Raw genomic sequence first — 23,596 nt, forward strand, 5'->3', positions numbered from 1 at the left:
AGCTTCTTTGGGATGTACATGGTCCAGTGGGGTAGCTGAGCTATGTTCCTCTCAGACAGCAGCCGAGAAGCAAAAGAACAAACAAGGACAAGCGAGGCCTTTTCCAGTGTAGGCTCAGAAGCCTCTGACTCACTCCGTTGGCTAAACAAGTCACATAGTCAAATACAGAGACAAGGGGTGGGAGATATACTTAGTCCTTTTAGTAAGAAGAATTGCAGAGTCACACGGTAAAGGGTGTGCATACAGGACCTGTGCAGGCCTGGAGTTGCAGCTGTAATCTAGTACATGAGGTTGACCACATACCTTAACAAAGGCAATGTGGACCAAGGGCCAGAGCATCAAAGGGAGAACTCAAGGCACAATTTAATTATTTGGGCCGAAGTAACAGCTTCCCTAAGTTGAAATAGGTGTTGTAATATTGGAAATACATCCTTTTCAATTGACATTAAGTAACCAGCCATCCGCACCCTCGCATGTCTATTTGCCCCATCAAACCTTCACAAAACTCTTAGGGTAACACCAAGAGTTAACTGAAACTTAGACGAAGGAATTGCCGAAGTTCCACCTAGACTTTGAGTGAAGAAAAGCCGAACATCAGATGCCAACTCAGGCGCTTCCCTCTTTGTCTTGAGAACCAGGAGTTTCTAGAAAGAATGCATGTTGGATGTGAGATATTCTAATTTGAGACATAAAGATGGGTTGTAAATCAGCGTGACATAAAGGTCAGTCCTCACCCCGCTGATGCTTTTTTCTTCGGTAGCAGTTCTTCCCTACAGCATTAGCTGATACTGAAATAGATTCCCCTGCCTGGGGCTATATTCACTCACTCCTCTTCCTCTAGAATTGCAGTGGCTCCCGCTGAGACCAAAACCCAGGAAGTCAGTGGTCCAGACGGGGCTTCTGCAGCCATTCACAGCAGCCTGGTATGGGGGAAAAGGCAGGGAAATCAGACCCACCTTCTGCCACTCAGTACTTCAGTTTTGGGACAGAAGGCTCACTTTATTACTTGAGCATCTTTGAAAACATGGTGTTTACCACAAGAAGCTGATGGAAACAGGAGTATTGTGGCAGTTTCGAAGAGGGAGCCCACACTGAGGGCTGAGCTGGTGAGGAAGGCTTTTCCACAGAGAGGGACCATTCTTTCCTAGGGAGGTTCCTCTCCCTTCTACCACCAGCCCAGGGCTGAACAATCACCCCCACCTCCCAACAGGTGCCCCGCAAACGGCACGGATTATCTCCTTGCTGAGTTCAGAGACACCCTTTGGCTTCGGGTGGAGCTGCTCTCTCCTCAGCCAGAACTCCAACTCGGCCACCTCCTCTGGACACTATCCACGCTGCCCCCTAACTTGCCGGCCAGGGGCACACTGCCCACGTGAGCATCTCTTCTCTGTATCCGCCATTCCTTGCTCACGGGTGGCGCTGAGCGCCCGGACTGCTGCCTCCCGAGCCCCAGGCAGGTCTCAGCGCCTCGCCTCTCCCACTGGCCCACACTGCACAGCCCAGGGCTCTGGGTGAATTTGGCCATGGCTGCGAGGAGTGGGGTGGAGATGTGGCCCTGTTCTGAGCCACAGTGCTCTCTTCATCAGATTTCAGAGAAGCCGACTGGGACATTACTGGGCCCCGCGCCCTGGGCACACGCAGGATCTCCGCGGGAGGCTCGGAGGAGGCGGGGACGGGAGGGGGACGGGCAGGGAGCTGGCGCCCCTCCTCCGCTCGCTCCCCTCGGGCGGGCCGGGTCTGTGGCGCCGAGGCCGCCGGAGGAGGCCATCGGGGGCGGGCCGGCGGCGGGGCTGCCCTCCCCTCCGTGACGTCCCAGGGGGGCGGAGGACGGCGCGCTGGCTCCGCGCCCTCCCCGCCTCCACCGGGTGCCCCGTCCGTTGGTCCTCGGGAGATGCTGCTGCCGCCTTTGCATTTGCTGCGCACGCCGCTACGGGTCCGGCCGCTCCAGCGCCGCGGCGCCGCGGTGTCCGAGGGCGCGCCCGAGCCGGGGCCATGCAGCCGGGAGTCGCGCTGCAGGCCATGCTGTTGGCCGCGCTGCTGGCGGGGACCCGGGGTGCCGCCGGTCGCCTGCTAAGCGGTGAGTGAGCGCGCTGGGGCGGGGGCCGGTTCCCGGTCGGGCTCCGCAGATGCACCCACCGCACCCCAGCTGCTGCGGGCCGTCGTCCAGGCCGCCGCACCTCTTCTCTGGCCCCCTGCAGAGGCGAGGGGCGTCCTCGTGTCCGCTAGCGGACCCAGCCCTCCTGCGCCCCCTGCTTGTAGGGGTCCGTCGCCCCGCGGCTAACGGCAGCGCGGGTCGCTGCCTATCCTGGCACACTCCAAGTCTGTTCCCTCTCCAGAGTTCCGGGCGTTGGGGGGCGTAGGCTAGGTGAGGCAGTGGGCAAATCCGCCCCGGGAGGCGCCCACCTCGGCCCGCCCCACTGAGTGCGGCGCAACAGTTGCCTGGACCCCGGCGCAGGGGCGGGCTCGCCAAGTCTCCTCCAGCCCACGGGGGAGGTCTCCTGTGCCCGGAGACCGCGGGTACGGCGGGGGTTCTGGATCGGCTGTGCGGCGGGAACGCAGCCTGTTACTCCCGGGCTCTTCTGGGGGGAGGATGGCGGGATCCAGCTCTGGAACCAGAGCGCTTAGAGATCGAGAAAGAAGCCTAGTTAGCTCGGGACAAGCCCCGCCTGACTCAGGGGAATGACTCTCCGCTTCCTTCCTCCTGTCGTGTCACTGCAGCCTCGGACTTGGACCTCAGAGGAGGTACAGTGCTCTGGCTTCTTGCCTCTTCTATTTGTTCTGCATGTCGGGGAAAGGATGCCCGTGCCTCTTTCTCAGGTCTTCGGGGCGCAGACAGATTGGCCAAGGGGGTGGCGGAGAATGACAACATCCACTCCGTTATCCCGGCTTTCAGAGCTGATGGAAAGGATCTAAAGTGTGTTTTGGGATGGGGGTGGGCTGCGAGGCGGCAGAAGGAGGGGTGCACCTGAATTAAGCTGCCCGGATTAGGGCTGCATGGGCTTTGTCCTAGGTCGTGGGGAACAGAAGCCCCCGCCCTTCCCCTTCCTGCAAATAAGAAGAGAAAGACACTTCCTGAAGGCAGGGGAACCAGATGCGCCTCAGGCATCCTTCCAGCTCTGGCGCTCTCTGGCACTCACCCGCTGACTTGCCATGTGTGGCCAGGCTGGACCATACAGGAAACCCGTTTAAGGTGTCATGTTTTCCCTTGATAAACCAACAGTAGAAAAAAGGGGACTGCCAGTAAATTCAGCTCCACCTTATGTTATGCCCATGGCCAGACTGAAGGTACCTGGAGCTCACTTTCCTTCTGCTGCCTCATTTGGATCCCCCTTGAAGGAATCACAATAGCAGGGCTGGCCCAGGCTTCTCCCCAGGCAGCATGCCAGCGACAGCCTCCCTGGCCAGCGCCCCTCTTTCTCTCTGGAACAACGCTGTAGTGAAAATGTCTTGCGTTTTGAGGCCTCCTAATTTGCTGATGGGCCAGTCCTGTTAGAGTTCTAGCAATAGCAGAAGAATAGCAGAGAAAGGGAGAAGACACAAAACTCTTCTAACTTGTTGCTTATCGAGAATTTCCTTACAAAAGTGATAAAGGGAGCAGTAGAAACAAGACTTCACAGGAATCTCCTGGATTGTCTGCATGCGCTCTGTTCCCATTTAGCACTGAAAATGCAGTTAACTGTGTGTAGCCTTTGCCCCGGATTCTGGTCAGTGTTGGGAATGATGAATGCTCTCTGGGTCCCTGCAAGGCTGCAAAACAAGTCGCGCTGCAGGCCATGGAAAACGGGAAAACGAGAACATTCCTTGAGGGCTGGGAAGAGGTTCCCAAACCAAAATCCTTCATCCCTTTCTCTGCGGCAGCAGTTCACACCCACAGCCCACAATCTGGCTCTTGCCTTGCAGGGGACTTCCGTTGTTGAAATTTGGTTTTCACTTGTACATTTGGGTCCAGAAGTATATGCTCTGTGCTTCTGCAGGCTAGGAACTGGCGTTGTGGTTTCTGTATTCCCAGCTCCTAGCACAGTGCCGGGCACAGAGTGTATACGCAATACATGTTGATGGAACGGAGTTTGCATGCAGCGAGATTTCACCCAGATGCCAGCTGGGGGGGGAGGGGTATGTACCAGTGAACAATTTGTCCCTCCTCAATAGAATCCCATCCATTTGACTGAGATGGTATTCAGCCCTTCCAGTGCCAGTCCGATAAGACACGTTACGTAAGCTCCCAAAGCAGCCCAAAACTGAGGCGGAGTGGGAACTGGGCAGCATAGTTCAACGGTTAGGGGCTTGACTCTGTAATCAGAACCACGTGCCGGGGAGGGACACAGAGGCCTTGTTATAAAGTAGCACTGATAGCTATGTGACCTTAGCCAAGTTACTTAATTTCTCTGAGCCTCAGTTTTCTCCTCTGTAAAATGGGGCATAAGCAAGAGCTACATCAGGGAATTACTATGAGAGTTCAAGGAGAGAACATATAGATATAAATGTAGAAGCCCTTAGCATAGTTCATGCCCCATGGTGAGAGTTCAGTAAACCTTATCTGTGTCTTTAGGCAAGATCGATCACAGCAGAAGACCCCATAGACCTGATGCTCTTAGCTTCTGCTTACACCACAGCCTGGGCAAAATCTCAGTCCTACTATCCAGGCAGAGGGTTCCAGGATGGAGGAGCCCACCCCCAACTTCAGAACATGTCTCTTACCTGAAGGAAGCACCAAACAGAGAAAGCTGCCTATAAACCACACTGTCCCCTGAGACTTGCTGATGAGGTGGAAGTGTTCTATGTGTGTGACTTTAAGCAGAACCATAAATCTTCAGCTACCTCTCTTTTAAAGGATAGTCAAAAATGTCTGCTTTTCAAGACCTGTAATGGAACCCAAACAAAATACGGAGTCCCTACACAATACACGCATCAGTTTAAATCACTGCATCTCCAGTGCCGGAAGGGGTATTCACATGCTCTGAGAAGCTAAATGACATCATACAGTCCACGGATGAGTAATCAGGATTCCTGCCTGGGGGGAGCTTCATGGCCATGCCGCCCCAGAGCATCCCTGCCCTGGGATACTTTGGGGAGTACTGAAATAGTTTGGCTTTTTTTTTTTTCCTCCAGGGCAGCCAGTCTGCCGGGGAGGGACACAGAGGCCTTGTTATAAAGTCATTTACTTCCACGATGCTTCTCGAAGACTGAACTTTGAGGAAGCCAACACAGCCTGCAGGAGGGATGGGGGCCAGCTAGTCAGCATTGAGTCTGAGGATGAACAGAGACTGATAGAAAAGTTCATTGAAAACCTCTTGGCGTCTGATGGTGATTTCTGGATTGGGCTCAGGAGGCGTGAGGAGAAGCAAAGCAATAGCACAGCCTGCCAGGACCTTTATGCGTGGACGGATGGCAGCACCGCAACATTCAGGTAGGTGTGGAGAACCCGCAGCAGCTCACTCACTTGACGTGACTCAAAAAGGAGGGAGGCTGAATCCACAGTACCCGGTCAGGAGGTAAGAGGAGAAGGCCCAGCCAGGCAGAGCCCAGAGAGGATAGCACTGGCCAAAGCAGGGAGGTGAAGGTGGTCAGTCAGCCTGGATCCGTGCCCACCTCATGTCCCAAGAGCTCTGTCCAGGTAGATGTGGCCCAGAAGCATTGTTTTAGCAGCACGTGATGTTTGAAGTCAGGGGTTCTGGCTATCCAACCTTTTGGATTAGAACCCCAGTGAGAGATTGAAGGTCTGTGGAGCTAAGACTCAGATAGGGAGTGGGCCTGGATGGGCCAAAAGGGGACTTAAGGAAGCCTACATTTTGGAGGACCCTCCTAAACCCACGGCATCAGGACTCACTCATTTCACACCCCACCCTGGCACCATGGCATTGCCATTGTCCCTCCCTAAGAAATGCAGTGACATGGACAAATATCAAAAGATATCAAAGTTAAAAGGCAGACATAAGACTGGGAAAATGTAACAAATTACGGAGAAATTATCTTTTTACGATAAAGAGTTTGAGTCATTAAGACACTAAAAGCTTATGTAAGTCAATAAACTTAGAAAGATAAAGAGGCAAAAGACCTGAGCAGCTGAAAAATGGAAAATCTAACTGGTAAATGCTCACATAAAAAAAAAAAAAGAGTTTAAACTCATTATCAATCAGAAGAATGCAGATTAAAATATATGTTTTTTACCCATTACCTTGAAGACAGCAGATCAGCATCTGTCGGAGTCTACCCATTATGCTAATCAGATCCACATCTTCCATCTACGTGCCAGGGGTGGCCCCTCCAGGGTTCTCATGGGCTTCTCTTCCTGGAAGAAACTTTAAAAAGGAAAGTTAGTGGGGCGCCCTAGTGGCTCAGTCAGTTAAGCATCCCACTCTTAATTTCAGCTCAGGTCTTGATCTCAGGATTCTGAGATCAAGCCCTGTGTGAGGCTTTATCTGGGCATGGAGCCTGCTTAGGATTCTCTCTCTCCCTCTCCCTCTGTGCCCCCATCTCTAGTTTTAAAAAAAAAAAAAAAAAAAAAAGGAAAGTTAGTAGGATGAACTTCACTCCTCACCACTCTAGCTTGTCCCAGGGCCCCAGCTGATACTCACTGACCTCCCTCCTCTACTATTCAGTCTAGAGTCCCCTCACTGTCTGCTCAGGGAGCCTCAGTGGCTGACCTTGTGGCAGCACCCAGACCTCAGCCCTGAGGAATGTGAGGCCCCAGTCAGTTTGCACTTCTCAGGCTGGAGTGATTGCACTTTTCCATTTACCATCGAAATGGGGTATGTGAGGACCCACAGGAACCCAAGTAGATAACCTGGAGGCCAAACATATTTCTTCCTACCCCAAATGGGTGACAGCATAGCTCCCTCCTCCTGTGATTAGGGCCAGTTACCTCCTACAAAAATAATCACTGCTCTTCTTGCCTGTTGGTCTCTGGACACAAGGATCCCAGAGTGCCCAAGTGGCAACCATCACTCAAGAGTTTAATAAGACTTTTCCTATATCTTCTGGTGCAAGTATTTTGCCTTTGGGTAATGGGACATCTAAAACTTACAGAGCCCAGCATTGCAGAGACAAGAAGCACAAATTCCCCAAGTGGGTCACTACTATTGATGGTAAGCCAGGCTACCCCTGTTTCCACACAGTGGCTCCCAGACCCCTGTATTCTTACTCTTGGGGACACGGGATGATACAAAGATCATTGATTCAAAGCGTGCACTGAGTCTTGGAGGATAATGCTGCCTCCTTGCAAAGTATTCCCTCTAAGCTAGTTCTTCGGCTATGTTGTCAACAAATTTTTCCATCATTCTGTCAGACTAGCAACTTCCAGATGGTGCAACATGTGACATGACTAGTAAACCCCTGGCGACCAGCCTACTCCACACCTCCTCTGCTATAAAGTAGGTCCCTTGGACTGATGAGGTGTTGTTTGGGGTTCTGTGCCAGTAGATCCAATAATGGATAGTGGTGCTGACTGAGGCCCTGAGAGGGGAAAGGCAAATCCATACCCAGACTCTATGTCTATTCCTGTCAAGGTGAACCGTTGCCCCTTGCAGAATGGAAGGAGTCCAATGTAGTCAACTTGCTACCAAATGCCAGGTTGGTGTCCTAAGGTCGGTGTTCCTTCAGGGATTTAGCTTTGTTCTCTGTTGCTGGCAGGTTAGATGTTTGGCCGGAGCTAGATCAGCCTCGGTGAGTGGAAATGGATACTGTTGAGCCCATGCATGGGCTCCCTCCCTGCCACCACAGCTACCCTAGTACGTATCTGTTGTGCGAGCACTGGGCGACCGACCATAGGCTGGCTGCCATCCACTGGCTGAGTCGTTTTGTCTCCCTGGCCCTTCAGTGCCTCTTCTAGGCTAGATGCCTTCTGGTGGGTTTAACATGTGATAGATCCTCATACTTTCTGCCTGTTCCCATACGTCTATTCACATCACATCACTCTATCCAAGAGTTCCCCATCCCCAATCTTCTTCTCTTTCTCCTTTGAGACTCCTGATCCGCTGGCCAAGCTCTTGCTTTACCCCTGAGTCCTTATGTATTCTAACCTCCGGGAACTTCTCGTTCCATGCGAGGCAGTTAACTAGGCATACCATCTAAGCTGCAGCCATGGGGAAGATGTCCTCTTACCCCTTGATCTTTCAAGGCCAACTCTGAGTGCGGTCGGAGTGCAGTTGCTGTCCAGTGGAGCTGTACTCCCATCCTTGGCTGACCTGTCCATGAACCGAACTCGGGCAGCCTCTGTCAGCCAGTCATAAGGGATTGATTCCCTTATGCAGGGATAGGTGTAAACTGAGGGAGAGGCCTTGGAATGACAGTGGGAGATGCCATGGCGGTTTGCTCTGCCTGCTCATCCAGTGCTCTTTGGTCCTGGATCTACCTCTTCCATCTTAGAATGGATCGCTTCTGGGCCTGCCCAGCCGGGGACCGGCTGGGTCTGACAGTACCGCACTCACGATGGGCAAGCTGGATCGCACAGTCTCTTGGTGCTTCTTGCCTAGTGGCAAGCCAGGAGTTGTTCTGCAAAAGGTGATTATTTCTCAGCTACAGATGACATGACCTTGCTGTAGAATCCTAGGGGTCTACATTGCGATTCCGTCATTGGGGCTTGCCACAAATTCTCTATGGCATTATTTTTCCCATCACTGATACCTCTACTAATAGGATCTCCTAGATCATACGGCCCAACTGGCAGATCTGCTTATACCACAGCCTAGAACCTGCTTCAGGGTCCTTTTCAGCTCTGGACCTCACTCAAAGCTGGCTGTCCTTCATGTCAACTGCTATATGGGCCAGAGCAGTATCCCCAAGTGTGAAATAAGTTGCCTCTAGAACCCAGACAGGCCTACAAGGTGCTATGCATCCTTCTTCACATTACTGTAAGATGCTTCAAGATGCAATATTTGTCCTTTAATATGAAAGGGATGTTCTGGCATTCCCTAGATCACTAGAAACTGACATCTCTAACCCCTGGACGCATGAGTGTCTTACTTAGCTTACCTGGTTCAATAGCATGTCAGAAATACAGCAGACCAGTGTGATTTTCTGCAAGATGTCTAGGTAGTCCAGGTCTCCTCATACCACATTATGACAGAGAGTTTGAAAATTAGTATAGGCCTGAGGCAAGACCATAAATGTATACTGTTGTCCATTCCAAATGAATGCAAACTGTTTCTGATTCTCATTCTGTTGGAAAATACTGTGTTCGCCGGATCTGCACATTAAGTAGCCAAGGGCCTGTTAACCTGCTCTAGCAAAGATACCGCACATGGCACAGCAGCTGTAACTTCTACGTAGCTGTGTTTATGCTACTCTAGTATCATCCTTCACGATCTGCCCGGTTTTTGCAGGAGCCAGACCAGTGAACTAACTAGAGACATGATGGAGACTACCCGCCCCCGGCATTCTCTAGCTCTTCAAGGGTGGTAGTATTTTCTGTCATCTTCCCCTGGATAAGATATTGGTTTTTTATTTATTACTTTGGAGAGGGTGGGGAAGAGTGCAGCTTCAGAAACTTGCACTTGACCTAGTCCACTATTGTAGCTCTTATCTCATAGGCTAAAGAACTAATGTGGGACTATACCAACTACCAGATATGGCTGTTCAAGCCATGTGTCTGGGGACTGGGGAAATGACCACTGGATGGGTCCCACCATGAGATGGTCCTGGGGCAGAACTCCCATTTACTACCTGGCCTCAATATGCCCCTACTCTAATGGGTAGCCTTGATGACATTTCAAGTCTTTGAATATCAATGTCACCTTGCATCCTGTGCCCAACAGTTCTTATTATATTTGGATATTCCCCTTCCCCCAGTGCATGGATACTCTACTAAGTGGCCATAGGTCCCTTTGGGAGAAGAGGAAAAATTATTACCATGTGCACAACTGTGGTGTTGCAGGGTCCTTCCTCCTGAGAACCTGGCCTCCTCTTCTATCAGTGAGTTCCAAGCCTGAGAGCTGGCTTGAGTCCACGAACTAGGTGCCAGGCATAAGATTCCATCCATTCTGTCATCTGTGAAATGAAATAACATAAAGCCATAAGGTCATTGGGGAAGAGATCAAGGCAAGTCAAGGTAGGAGGTCCACCACCTGGGTTGGAAAATGGGCTGGAGGTAAATAATGGGTCAGAGCCCAGCCTAAGTCAGGGCCCCCAGCTGTCCAGGCACAGCATCCAAGCAGTGTTGCAAGTTCAGTTATTGTCCAGGCAAGTTCAACCCAGCGGGTGCAGCAAAGGATCTTCTCTTTGGTGGATGGTCACACAGGACCCAAGCAGAGCCATACTGAGGTGCTACAAGGGGACCTGTCTCTCAGCTGCCTCCTAAGAAGGGGCTCTGACAAGATCTAGGCAGAGCAGCAGGACCCAGCTAAATAATCTGAACATCAGGGCAAGATCTGGGTCTCAGAAGGAAGCAACTAAGGTGGGTAACCGTAACCACGCAGACTATGAAGCCCAGCCTCGAGTCAATGTGTGCAGTGAGTGCTCACAGCATTTAGACCCTCTATGGACTCCAAGGCCTTACCCTGGCATCATTATATCCAACTGGGTGGTACCACCATTTAATTCCAAGTATCACTGGATAGTGGAGCTCAGGCTACTAATGCACCCCATCCAGGGCAAGGAAGACAAAGACAAGAAGTCTGGCCACAGAGGCAGAAGGAGGGGCTCATCTGCCTGACGAAGTGGAAACAACTTAAGAACTGAAAAAGACTATGTGGGCCTTCTGCTCTTGTCCCCACCCCCTCACCTGCTTTGACAGCTTCTACATTCTGGAAAGTCTTGCTCAGATGCTTGCATTTTCCATTTACTTCCCGGGGCTAGAAAGGCAGTTGTGACGGTTGAAAAGCACAGAGAGATTTGAGCAGGGCAAGCTCTGGCTGAGATAAGCCATGCCTCTTCTCAGTGCATCTGATTTCTAAAACAAAGAGAAACAGAAGCCAGTTAGCAAAAAGCAAGGAAGAAATAAGATCATCCGGACTGGCCCTGCTAGCTGCTTTTTCTCATAATTACTTTGCAGATATCATATGGTAATATATTCCTCCCTACAAAGAGGTTGTGGTAAATGTCAGATGATTGATCTCGATGTCCACATGAGAAAGCACATGGTTCCACTTATTGGCAGGACTCCAATTCCTGCCTCTCTCTGTATTGTCTTCCGAAGCAGAATCCTAAGTTCGTGGCTCAACGGAACTTGATGGGCAAACAAAGGTTTTGAAGTCTTGGGGTTTCCTCCTCCAGTGGTCTCCATTGTTGACCCCTTCCCTACAGGAACTGGTATGTGGATGAGCCTTCGTGTGGCAGCGAGGTCTGCGTGGTCATGTACCATCAGCCGTCCGCACCTGCTGGCATCGGGGGCCCCTACACGTTCCAGTGGAATGATGACCGATGCAACATGAAGAACAATTTCGTTTGCAAATATTCCGATGGTAATGAATCCCTTCCCAAGTTACATGGCTGAATTCTCAACTTCCTCTCTTACTTCATAAGCAGCTGCTAGTTCCCAGAATTTGTTACATGGTCTCTGGGAAAGCTTGTTGCAAATGCTAGCCATGTTAAACACTGGCGAATGCAGTGACAGTTCCTCACTGAGGAGTACTCCTAGCCAGGGAGGGGAGTGTCTGATGCCAAGAGAAGGGATGAAGACAAGAAAGGGTCTAATTTATGTATGACAAAGCGAGAATTATGAGAAGCATGAGGAACAAAAATCCCTCTAAGTGGACAATCACAAGTTCTTATTCTTTCCACATGTGAGGTTGACTGTAGGAACTTGGAAAAAAGAAGAAATTTGAAAGGGAGCTGGCCATTGTTCCTGGGTCTTCTAACAGCCACATGACATGATCTTCCGGGGCTTTAAGGAGATAGCATAACGACCAGTGGAGGTAGATGATGGAGTACCCTGATTTCACTGGCATCACCTTGAGGAGCAGGCTTAAACCACCCTCTAGCTATGCCTTGTAAATTCAACTGGCATTTGCTTCTAGATCTGTTAAGTGTTTTGAATTGGCTACAAGCCTGCAGTCTCACTCTGCTGGGGGTTCCCAAACTCCTCCCTCCTAACTGACTTAGATCTAAACTTGAAGTGAATTGAATTTTGATCTGTCCCTGAAGTTTCTCAGATCCCCGAAGCCATCTGATAGGTCCAAGTCCTGCACCGTTTCCTGGCGAGAATAGAATGACTTGGTAGTTATATCTAGTTAAAGACTAAGTAGTCCTAAAATTGTTTGAATTTAACTATGTTTTTGCTGTGATTTTTGCTGCTACAAGGTGTTTTCCCCACCCCCTCCTTCATCCTTACCCTGTGTGCTCTGTGAAGTTGCCCAAGAGCTCTTAACTGCTGTTCCCTGTGCTTGGAACATTCCTACCCTTTCTCAGACAACTCATTCTCACCTTTGGGGTTTACGCTGAACATCATCTTTTCTCATAACACAGCTAAGTGCAACAGGTGATTGTGGATTTGAACCTGGACAATGATGATGGTTTTCTATAAAGGGCAGTATTAGGACGATTGGCAGAATTTGAATAAGGTCTGTAGATTAGGTAATAGACTATCAATGTTGATTTCTTGGTTCTGATCACTCTACTGTGGTTACATAAGAGGCTGCCCCCCCCCCAACTTTTTAAAAACATACTGAAGTGATTAGAAGTAAAGAGTAACCATGTCTGCAACTTATTCTCAGAAAAAAAGTTACACATGTGTCTGTATGTGTTTTTCGTACGTATGTGGGTATATACATAGATATAATTAAAAATATAGATCCATAGACATAAATATAGAGAGATAGAGAGAGACAGAATAAATAAATGAAATCTGATAAAATCGTGACATTTGGGTGAGGATATATGGGCACTCTTCGTACTCTTTTAGCAAATTTTCATAAATCTGGAATTTTTCAAAATAAGAAGTTAAAAAAATTTCTTTTGGGAAACCTTCCAGGGGCCCCTCAAAAGCAAGTTAGGTTTTCCTCCTAGGAGGATTTTAGCACCTCACACACACAGTACTTTAACTGCCTGTTTATAAGTTTGTCCCTTTCACTACATGGCTGGTGTAAGGTCTAAAGACATACATGTTTGACCAGTTAATCCCTGCACTTGATGGGTGAGGGGGAGGGTCATCCAGTGCAGTTCCAACAGGATGGCCCACCATCTATTATGCCAGATAATAGCATATATAACGTCTAAAACTGGACTTGACAACATGACCACGTAGAGTAGGTGCATGCTAGCCAGACCTGAACCCTTGCTTACTTCTAGGGTCTGCTAAAGGCGTAGATGTCTTCAGTGAAAATCAAAGACAAATCAGCTGAGGCAGCGTATCACAGATGCTTTGCAGGGACTGATGGAAATGCTGCATTAATGTGCCGTGTTTAATGCACTTCTGCACAGTGGATTGAACCATGGAGGGACAAGAAAATGAATAGGTCATGTCATGTTATTGAATATACTACGTATTATAATGTAATACCGCAAAATTACTATTTGTTAATATTATCCTGTATTTCCATATGTTATGGCCATCTGTAGAGTCTAAGAGCCAGAGAGAGCTGGAACTGTTCTCATTTGCTATTGTATCACCACTACCTAGCACAGTTTTTGTCTCCTTGCAATTTTAATTTTCACTTGAATTTATTTGGTGCAAATTCCAGCTCAGCTACTCACTAGCTGTGAGATTTAGACAAGTTATTTAATCTCCCGGTACCTCGGATACATGGCGTACAAAATGACCAGAATAATAGCAACTACCTCATAAGGCTGTTAGCAGGGTAAATCGTGTTTGTTTTTATAAAACACTTAGAACATGATGATGTTTCTATCATATAGAAGGCACTCTATAGGTGGGGCTTTTAAAAATAAATAAATAGATTTGCATCACTTTTGTGTACTTGCGTTCACATGCACACACACACTCTCTCTCTCTCTCTCTCTCTCTCTCATGGGAAGAGGATTAAAAGTTTCCTTCAGAAGCTTCAGAATAGCCTTGGCATCCTGACCTTAGGACTGTGAATTCCAAAGTCATGCCCTTTAAGGACCCCATCCCTATGAATCCCAGAGCACCTGATGAGCATGAGAGATTTACTACCAGACCTTAGGGGGACACACTCCCAGCCTAAGGTAAAAACATTCAATGTAGATTATTTGTGCAGCCTGATTTTCCTGAGGCTCTTTGAGATATTTAAAAGGACTTGGGTTCTAGATCACCAGTGTCTGCCTTGGGGCTGGCGGCGGTCTGCTTCCCTGCCCCCAACCACAATCACGTCCACTCCTGGGAGATCAGTGTTTGTTACTCTCTAAAACATCCCCAGCGGGAATTGTTAAAATGTCTTTGATTGCTTTAAAATAATCCAGGCCTGAGTGTAGCTGGGAAGGGGTAGGGATTACTTTTGAAACTAGATTAGCCATATGTTGATAAGGGTTGAAGCTGAGTGATGGTACATGGGGGTTCATTCTACCACTCCTTCTGTTTTTGTGTATATTTGGAAATTCCCGCATTTAAAATTTTAAAATACTTTTTTTTAAAGATTTTATTTATTTCTTTGACAGAGAGAGACAGAGAGCACAAATAGGCAGAGCAGCAGGCAGAGAGAGAGGGAGAAGCAGAATCCCCACCGAGCAGGGACCCCGACGTGGGGCTCAATCCCAGGACTCCGGGATCATGACCTGAGCTGAAGGCAGCCGATCAACCAATTGAGCCACTCAGGCGCCCCTAAAATCTTAAAATACTTTTTAAAAAAATACCCAGGTAAAGCTGGGGGAAGGCTAGTCTTGCTGCAAAATTTCTTTGACTTACTAACCCAGATCTTGGCATCTAGTAACACTAAATAAAGTTTATCAGATGACTGAATGAGTAAATAAGTGGATGCCATGATCTGGCCAATTTCATCCAGATGGCATGGAAATTTAGTTACTATTTTCATATTTGTTTCTTTCTGCCACAGAGAAACCAACAGCTCCTTCTACAAAGCCTGGAGGTAAGCCTATCTTTTGAGATTTGGGTTAATTTGGGCTGTTTCCCAGGCCCCTTTTATGGGTTTAGAACCATGTGTTCTTTAGACCAGATTTTCCCACAGGAAGAGGGCTGGTGTGAAGTCAGACTATTTAGAGAGGTGTATGCCACACCCAGCCCTGTCAAGTAGTTCATTAATCTCTCTCTCTGGTATTGCCCATTTCTCCCAAAGCTGAAAAGCAACAACCGCAAATTCAGTTTGGGAAATGACTTGTCATTATTGACAGTATGAAGGGAATAATTCAATCTAATGAGACAAGAAGTGAGCCACGCGGCTCATTTATGGTCCTAGAAGTGAGTCATCGGCCCTGCCCTTTGGCACCTCTGCAATTCTGTATGCCTTGACACCAGCCACCTGCTGTCTGTTTCAGTACAGGATTCTTGGCAGCAAAACTCTCATCAGGAAGATGAAGACAATTAAACCTGTAGGCCAGCAAATTCAACCCTTTACTTTTCTATGTTTATAAATGGCCTCGGTCAAATTGCTACTGCTTTTTGGCATCCCCCCTACAACCTGGTGGGACCTCAGAGACTATGGATTGTGAGGCCTTCCCCCGGTTCTCAACTCCATGTGTCTGTTTCCAGATGAAGGAACAGGGCCAGCAACACCCATGCTTCCGGAAGACACGGGGAAAGAAGATGCCAGAGAGACATTTAAAGGAAATGACGGTATGGACAGAACTCTCCTGGGGAAAATAGATGATGGGACTCTCTTGATCACAAATTACCCAAGGTTATATTTTCTACTTTGTTCTTTTCTCAGCTACTTAAAAAACAAACTAGACAGGGCATCTGAGACTTTGCAGAAAGCGCCTACGGTGCTGGGGTTGGTCAGGGAAGCGCCTGGGGAGAGTAGACTGGCCAGGAGGTGAAATGCCTGCATGAGGATGTGGGGGGGGGACAATACCCAGCAGTCGTGGGGTGGGAGTGGGGTCCTGCAGGAGCAGAAGGCAGGATGTGGAATGCATGATGTCCGTGCTTGATATTCACTTGTGGAAAAAAATAAAGGAGATGGGCAAAAACATTTTACAGTTCAAATCATAAAGGATCAAAGAAAATGGGGTGATAAATTGGAGTGCTAATGGAATTTCAACCTCGAGCCTCTCACCTTGAATGTTAAGAGGGAGATCTGGGTTTGTGTCACTGGCCATTAAAAAAGCACACCAATTCTCTGTGCTGTAGTGTCCTCTTTTGCATCACGGAAGTAATGCTGCATTTCTCACCTGTCTGAGAGCATCACCGTGCCCCTGAAATGAAATAGGATATTGTAATACTGCATTTCAGTTCTGACACCAGCCACCCCAACTTAGGGCAGATCCCACAGGTGAAGGGCTCCGTCCCCCACAAGTCTGCCCTCCCTGCAGACATCAATCACAAGTTCAGGGGTCCCCAGGCCACTCCCACTTCTGATAAACTGGCTACAAATCCAGAGGATGCCCACGACCCTCTCAGTTTTGATAACTCACAAAATGGCTCACAGAATTCAGGAAAACACTATACTTAGGACTGCATTTTATTGTAAAGGATCCAAATCAGGAGCAGCCAGCTGAGGAAATAGACTGGGTAAGGTCCAGGAAGGTCCCATATCAGGATGCATAATCACCCTCCTGGCACATCTGGTTTACCAACCAGAAAGCTCCATTGAACTTTGGTGCGCAGAGACTTTATTGAGGTGTCATTACATAGGCATGATTGATTTGGTCATTGGCCATATAATTGAACTCAATCTCTAGGGCCCCCCTCAACCATCCTGAGACCCCACCCATCCCCCTCCTGTGACATCTCATCGGCATAAACTCTGACGTGGTCTGAGGGACTCATGAATAACAGAGTTACTCCTATTACCCGAGAAATTCCAAAGATTTAGAGTCTCTCTTCCAGGAACCGAGGACAAAAGCCAGTCAAATTTTTTTTATTATACAACAGATAAAACGTGTTGAAAATGCTTTGAAAAAAGTACAAAGTGCTGTGTAGAGATGGGTGGCGTTTTCATTGCTCATTGTTATCGTGGTGGCATTTAAAGTGGGTTTTGTTTTGGACCCTTTTTGTGTGTGTGTGTGGTTGTCAGGTTTGCAGTCTCACAGGAAAACAAAGCAACAGCTTCTAGAAGGTTGGGAACTTTGGACCAGTGGGAGTAAGACAGCGGTCAGTTGCCAGTCCTTGATTCTTCCTAAAGGCCCATGACAGAAAATTCTTTGGTTCTCAGTCTTAATGGACAGGAAAGGTCAGGATAGCAGGCCTCTGAATGCCCTCCACAGTCACTGCTCTTGGCCCCAACTGGATCCAATTAGTTTTAGTCAGAATTGTTGGGAAGGTTACAATCTGATTCATGTGCTTCATGTGACCTTCTCTTTCCTAATAATAGCACTGAGACTTGCTTCCCTCTCCCTCCCTCTCTCTTCCCGACCCCACCTTGGGAACTACCATTTCTGTCCGTAGAGCCGAAGATATCAACACTGCCCAAGCAGCTGCTTTGTTAAGGGAGAGCAAGGCAAGAAAAGAGAATCTCTTTCCTCTGGAGAAAAAAAAATGTGATTAAAACAGTGCCCTTCTGATATTTTGTAAGAAACTCCAACATGTAAACTTCTTTCCTCTATTACTTAGGGACATAGGACAGGTAGAAAATGCTCACTCACTGAAACTAGAAGGCTTTGCTAACCAGCTAACTATATACATATCTCCTTCTGGGAAGATGCTCTTTGCAATGCTCTGTGTTGATTATGCTTTTTGAAGCCTGTTCTGAAGTTCATAAAAACATCATTAATGCTGATAATAATACGTTTTGCTTTGTTTTTTTCCAGAAGCTGCCTTGAATCTTGCTTACATTCTGATCCCCAGCACCGTCCTTCTCCTTGTGGTCATCACGGTAGTGTTTTGGGTTTGCATCTGTAGAAGGAGGCAAGTAAAACCTTCATTTTGTAAACCTGTGTATCTTCTGGACTCTTGGAGACTCGGACATTGCGCTGTTTGCTTCCTGAAAAGCCACAGTGCTCCAAGAGAATTACCATTGCAGATTTGAGAGTAAATTCTCTGATGGCCTCTGGACATTCAGAAGTACTAAGCATTTGTGCTTAGTTGTGATTAAGAAAGTGATCTTATAGTCTTTGATTTTTGTGTGTGAAAGATTTCGAATGACTTGAGGGGTGAAACGGGTATTCACCTCCTTGGTAGCCACACATCGCTCAGCAAAGTGCCTTCGTGAATGTATGCTCTCTCTCCAAAAATGTTTGTTAGTGGGGTGAAGGAGTAAATAGTGAGCCATTGAAAAATGACTGTCCCAAAGCCTTCTGGCAAACATCTGAAACAGAATCCCTTTATTCAAAATGAAATAGCTAAAGCCTTTTAGTTGACTTTGCTTTTAATTGAATATACAATTATAGATTGCTACAAAATAGCTACACGAAGTGGCCTACAGCATCTCTATTTATGAATCATGTGCCACCATTTTTGAGGTTCCCGTAGCTCTTCTCAGTTGCCTTTTTATTCCCCAGCATCATGCCATACATAGAAGAAGGCTGGTCTGCCCATTTTACAACAGGAAAACTGAGTTTCAGTTTAAGATTCGACTCCCTTTGGTGACCATTTTATGGTGAATTAGTAAGATTTCAATGCACAGTTGACCCTGGAACAACATGGGTTTGAACTGTGTGGGTCCACTTATACATGTTTTGGGTATTTTTCAATAAATACAGTACAGGACTGTAAATGTCTTTGCTCTTCTTTATGACTTTCTTAATAACATTTTCTTTTCTCTCACTTACTTTATTGTAAGGATACATACAGCATATAGTACGTATAACATGCAAAATATGTGTTAGCCTTCCAGTCAGCAGCAGGCCATGAGTGCTTCAGTTTGGGGTCAAAGTTACATGCAGATTTTCAACTGCACGGGGGCTTGGTACCTGTAATCCCCTCATTGTTCAAGGGTCAACAGTAGAACCTGCTTCATTTAATAATATCTTCCTTATAGGATTATTAGAAGAATTAAAACAGTTAATTCATGCAGAATGGGCATATAGTAAGCACTCAAAAATGTTAGCTCTTACTATGATCCTTTTTATTAGTTAATTAATTTTGATCTAAAAATAGAATTCAATTTAAAAATTAGTAATATAGGGGCGCCTGGGTGGCTCAGTTGGTTAAGCGACTGCCTTCGGCTCAGGTCATGATCCTGGAGTCCCTGGATCGAGTCCCGCATCAGGCTCCCTGCTCGGCAGGGAATCTGCTTCTCCCTCTGACCCTCCTCCCTCTCATGCTCTCTGTCTCTCATTCTCTCTCTCACAAATAAATAAAATCTTAAAAAAAATAAAATAAATAAAAAATAAAAATTAGTAATATATTTCCCAACTACTTACTCTGCCGTTTTTTTTTGTTTTTGTTTGTTTGTTTGTTTCCATTTTGTAGTCTATTTAGCACCTCACCAGGATTTGTGAATTGTGACTCTGAAGCTGGAGTCTATCTCAAGGGTTTTTAACCTTTTTGTGCCACAGACCTCTATAGCAGCTGGGTAAAGCCTATGGATCCCTTCTCAGAACAATATCTCTAAATATATAAAATAAAATATATTGGATTGCAAGGGAAGCAATTGTACTGATATAACCATTTAGCAAAATATTTCCAAAACATGAATGTGATTCGGTAATACACGTGTTTCTTTATTAATGCTTCTTTATTTAGTGGTAGATATAATTAGCATAATTTTGAAGTAGAGATGAGTGTAGAATATTTTAAGGCATCTATGATAACTGTGATGTGATATGAAAATATCCGTGATTCTGTTGGTGATCAAGTCAAAGATATTACTAATTCTACTCTGATTTATTGCCTACGTTTAGAACGGAAGGACAGGCTAACTTTCCCTTGGAGATGAGTTTTTTTAAAATGTGATATTTTTTCCCCATCCAATTCTATCCATGGATGCTCTGGGAGCTCTGGGGATCCCAGGACAACCACCTCTGTTCTATGCTGGGGCAGCAGTGAATGGTAGATAGGCAATCACTTTCCTGTTTTGGTACCCTACCTCACCCCGGAGCCCTGACCCGGATGTTTCCACAGGTGAGAAGTGCAGTGTAGTGATTGCCCAGGATGACTTCCTCCTGCCCGAGTGGGAGACACGGGGATATTCTCAATCCCCCCCATCTAAAATACTCAGCCCCAGTTTTCTTTCCTCCTAGGAAACGGGAGCAGCCAGACCCCAGCACAAAGGAGCAGCACACCCTCTGGCCCTCTCCTCACCACGGGGACAGCCCAGACCTAGAGGTTTACAACATCATCCGAAAACAAAGTGAAGCCGATTTAGCTGAGACCCGGCCAGACCTGAAGAACATTTCATTCCGAGTGTGTTCGGGCGAAGTCGCTCCCGATGACATGTCTTGTGACTATGACAATATAGCTGTGAACCCCTCCGAAAGTGGATTCGTGACTCTGGCGAGCATGGAGAGTGGCTTTGTGACCAATGACATTTATGAGTTCTCCCCGGACCGAACTGGGAGGAGCAAGGAGTGTGGGTGGGTGGAAAATGAAATCTATGGTTATTAGGACACATGAGAAACGCTTGAACAAACGGGAACAGGGAAGAAAAGAGGAGGCAGCTTCTTCTGTTTTCTATGAGGAAAGGACTCAGAATGTCTATGAAAATGCTCAGATCAGGTCGTGGGGTGAGCATGTGATCTCCATTAGCCCCTGTTGGATCCCTAAGTTTGGCCATATCCCTTATCCCAGCTTCTCACCCAGGTCAAGCTTATGAGAAAGCACCTTGCCCGCGGTCAGGCATGTAGTAGAAAATAAATATCAATTGATGGGTTATTTCTGACTTTCAAGGGACCGTGCTTTCCTTGGCAGGGATAAGGTTGTGGCTGTGGGACTCGGGAAACCCACCTCTAGGTTCTGTTTTTCTTACTCTGTACAGCAGCACGTATAATTACAAAGAGACAGAAATTACAGAATCTTTGCAAAGCCCACGTCCTCTGGCATCGGGCGGGCCCGTGCATCAGCAATTCTGAGATCTGTTTTTTTCAAAGAATCAAATCAAATCAAAAGCAGGAAGCAGAATGTTAGTCTGTCTGTGTCTACAGCCCTTCCTCTGCATGTGGCCTCAGGGGACCTCTTTTTCTTTCTCCTCACATCCAAACTTGGAAATATCCAACTTGGAAATACTTTACGAACTGGAACTGAAATCCGAGTCTCGGCCTCCAGGCGTATTTGTGTGCCCAGCCCTGACAGTGCTCTTTATTCTGCTTGTGTGTTCGTTCTACTGAAGCATCAACACAATATTGCTGATAATGGTAATGATTCTTCCTTTTTGTTGTAGGGAACTATTTCAAATACTTTTGGACTCGCATCCACAGAAAAGCTTCTTGGCCTAACACCTGTTGTTTACACGTTGAAGGTCTGAGGGCTCTTATTTAATAACACCAGCAAAGCCCTTCTGTCTTGTTATTTTAAGCTTTCCTCATATATCTTATTTCTTCATAGTTTGTCATTTTGCCTCCCGTGTGGAGCCCCGAACTAGACAGCGTTAACTGGTCTGGGTCAGAGCAGTACCACGTGCAGTGGATTGTAATCACCGCCCAATTACCCGCCCCACCGGGGCAGAGAACAGGGTGGATGACAAACTCGTCACTTACGCCTGCTTCCAGGAAGTGTATTTTGTGGGCTTACAACATTTTTTTTTAAAGATTTTATTTATTTATTTGACAGAGACAGAGAGTACAAGCAGGGGGAGCAGCAGAGGGAGAGGGAGAAGCAGGCTCCCCGCTGAGTGGGGCTGGATCCCAGAACCCTGAGATCATGACCTGAGCTGAAGGCTGACGCTCAACCAACTGAGCCACCCAGGTGCCCCGACTTACAACACTTAAAGCAAAAAGAGTGACCCCATGGTCTGAAGGATTGGGTCGTTGCTCCAAAACATCGAACTTCCCATTTTGCCTCAGATGTCCTGGCTCTATCATCTCTAATCCCCCTGTGCCGCCCTCCTTGGGCCTATGAGGCTGCACCTCCAACAGGGTGGGGATCCTATCTGCCCTGTCAGCATCGGACCTCCTACACCCAAGACCGCACCTGGCACAGACCAGACAATATTTGTTGAATGCATGAACAATTCATTCTTCAGATGGATGTAGAGTAGTATATATATACATATATATATATATATATATCAGCCTAAAAGTTTGTAGCACCCGTCATTCACACCCTGCCTGAGTCGGGGAGGTCAGTGGGTTATTTTAGTTTAAAAGGCATTCCTTTGGCCTAGGAAGAAGGAAGCTTGTAACAAACAGAAGCTGATGAATTGCGTCAACAACTTACTTTATGTTGCTGAAGGTGGTAACCAAAGGGTTAATGGGACTAATAAGCACAGCTGCAACTTTTTACCCAGGCCCCTTTTATTTGCCTTTAATTTTTCCCTGACTCTGACTCTCCTCTGGGGGGAGGTAGAGTTGAGGCTTGTCCGTTGGCCTCCTCATCTGGTCGCCTCTCAGATAAGCCCTTTCCTCACTGCTTACTCGATGTCTCAGTGATTATCTTAGCTGTGCATCAGACACACAAACTTGGGTTTGGGTACAAAGTTGGTGAACCAGCTAGGAGCTCCTTGCTCATGGTTCATTCAGGCCCCAGCCAGTAAGGGAAGTCTGGTGATCATCCAAGCGGCTGCCTAGGCTCTTGGTCCCAGGGACGATCACAGGGGCCCCACCCCACCTGGGTACCACCAACCTTCGGCACCAAATATAACTCCTGCGGCAAAGAACTAGTTTGGGGGCTTGGTTTGGATGGACGTCTCTTGGTGAGTCCTTCATGTGCAATGGCACTTGACCTTATTTCTTCTGTTTGGTTCATTCGGTGAAGCTCTGGCTTTTGGGAAGGAACCGATGCTCACAGAGATACCCAGGACTTCATTTGGTTTGTTTGTTGTTGCAACTTTTGGTATCTTTGAACAAAACTAGCCGTGTTCTAATTGGGATATGGGAAATGACCATTTGATCCCCATATGCAGCCCTTTGGGTTGTATTCTCTAAAATTGGGTAATTTTTTTTTTTTTTTTTTGCAACACGGCTTGGCCACAATATTTGTTAGACTCCTAAGAAAAATGACCAATTAATGGATCTAGAAATTATAATCTCATCTTGCAATGGATTTGTTTTGTAAAAAGATGATATTTGGAAATTGGGCCTTTAAGATTTTGTTTGCATCTTGTTTGTGTATTTGTATGTGCGTCCATGTATGTTGTAAATGTGAGCTGTTTTCTCTATCTCTGGATGGTATTGCTAAATTTCATTTAGTTGGCTTAAAGGCGAACACTTGTAATAATTGGGCATTCTAAAACTCAGAAAAATGGTAACTAACCCAAACATTTTTCAAGTTTATGTGATCTGGGAAAATGTTTGGTATTAAAGCTAATTTCAGGTTGTTGGTTTTATTAAAATGGACCTGTCTTTAGAGTTGTCAGCATTAGATGTAGAGTTTCTTTTCTACCTGTGTTTACTGGAAGTCAGGCAGGTTCATGTTCTCTCTATTGCAAAATTTGTCCGAAAAGAAAAAGCATATGGTATTTTCCAGTTCTTTGTATTTGAGTTTGTTTCTAATTTGTTTGTCCATTTGTTTTTGTTTCAGAGAAAACCCTTAGTACTT

General features: G+C 47.0%; 1 protein-coding gene across 2 annotated transcripts; it reads left to right on the plus strand.

The window, feature by feature from the left end:
* The first annotated feature begins 1,906 nt into the window (after positions 1-1,906).
* On the plus strand, positions 1,907-21,684 carry LAYN (layilin). 2 transcript variants are annotated; one of them, XM_032427955.1, is made up of 8 exons: positions 1,907-2,077; positions 2,719-2,742; positions 5,110-5,407; positions 11,239-11,396; positions 14,904-14,936; positions 15,557-15,640; positions 17,773-17,869; positions 20,146-21,684. In XM_032427955.1, the coding sequence occupies exons 1-8, from the start codon at positions 1,993-1,995 to the stop codon at positions 20,507-20,509; spliced, it is 1,143 nt and encodes a 380-aa protein (XP_032283846.1). In that variant the 5' UTR covers positions 1,907-1,992; the 3' UTR covers positions 20,510-21,684. The 2 variants fall into 2 exon arrangements, with proteins under 2 accessions (XP_032283846.1, XP_032283847.1); XM_032427956.1 differs by lacking the exon at positions 2,719-2,742.
* The last annotated feature ends 1,912 nt before the right edge of the window (positions 21,685-23,596 follow it).

This window comes from Phoca vitulina, unplaced genomic scaffold, assembly GCF_004348235.1.
Source record: "Phoca vitulina isolate PV1807 unplaced genomic scaffold, GSC_HSeal_1.0 scaffold38, whole genome shotgun sequence".
In the NCBI taxonomy this organism is placed as follows: Eukaryota; Metazoa; Chordata; class Mammalia; order Carnivora; family Phocidae; genus Phoca; species Phoca vitulina.

What these genes read in the sequence shown, in the direction of transcription:
- LAYN (XM_032427955.1), top strand. Translation starts at nt 1,993, where the DNA reads ATGCAGCCGGGAGTCGCGCTGCAGGCCATGCTGTTGGCCGCGCTGCTG. An exon ending in TCCTTCTACAAAGCCTGGAG is followed by an intron (nt 14,937 to 15,556) that starts GTAAGCCTATCT and finishes GTCTGTTTCCAG; the next exon opens with ATGAAGGAACAGGGCCAGCA. An exon ending in GACATTTAAAGGAAATGACG is followed by an intron (nt 15,641 to 17,772) that starts GTATGGACAGAA and finishes GTTTTTTTCCAG; the next exon opens with AAGCTGCCTTGAATCTTGCT.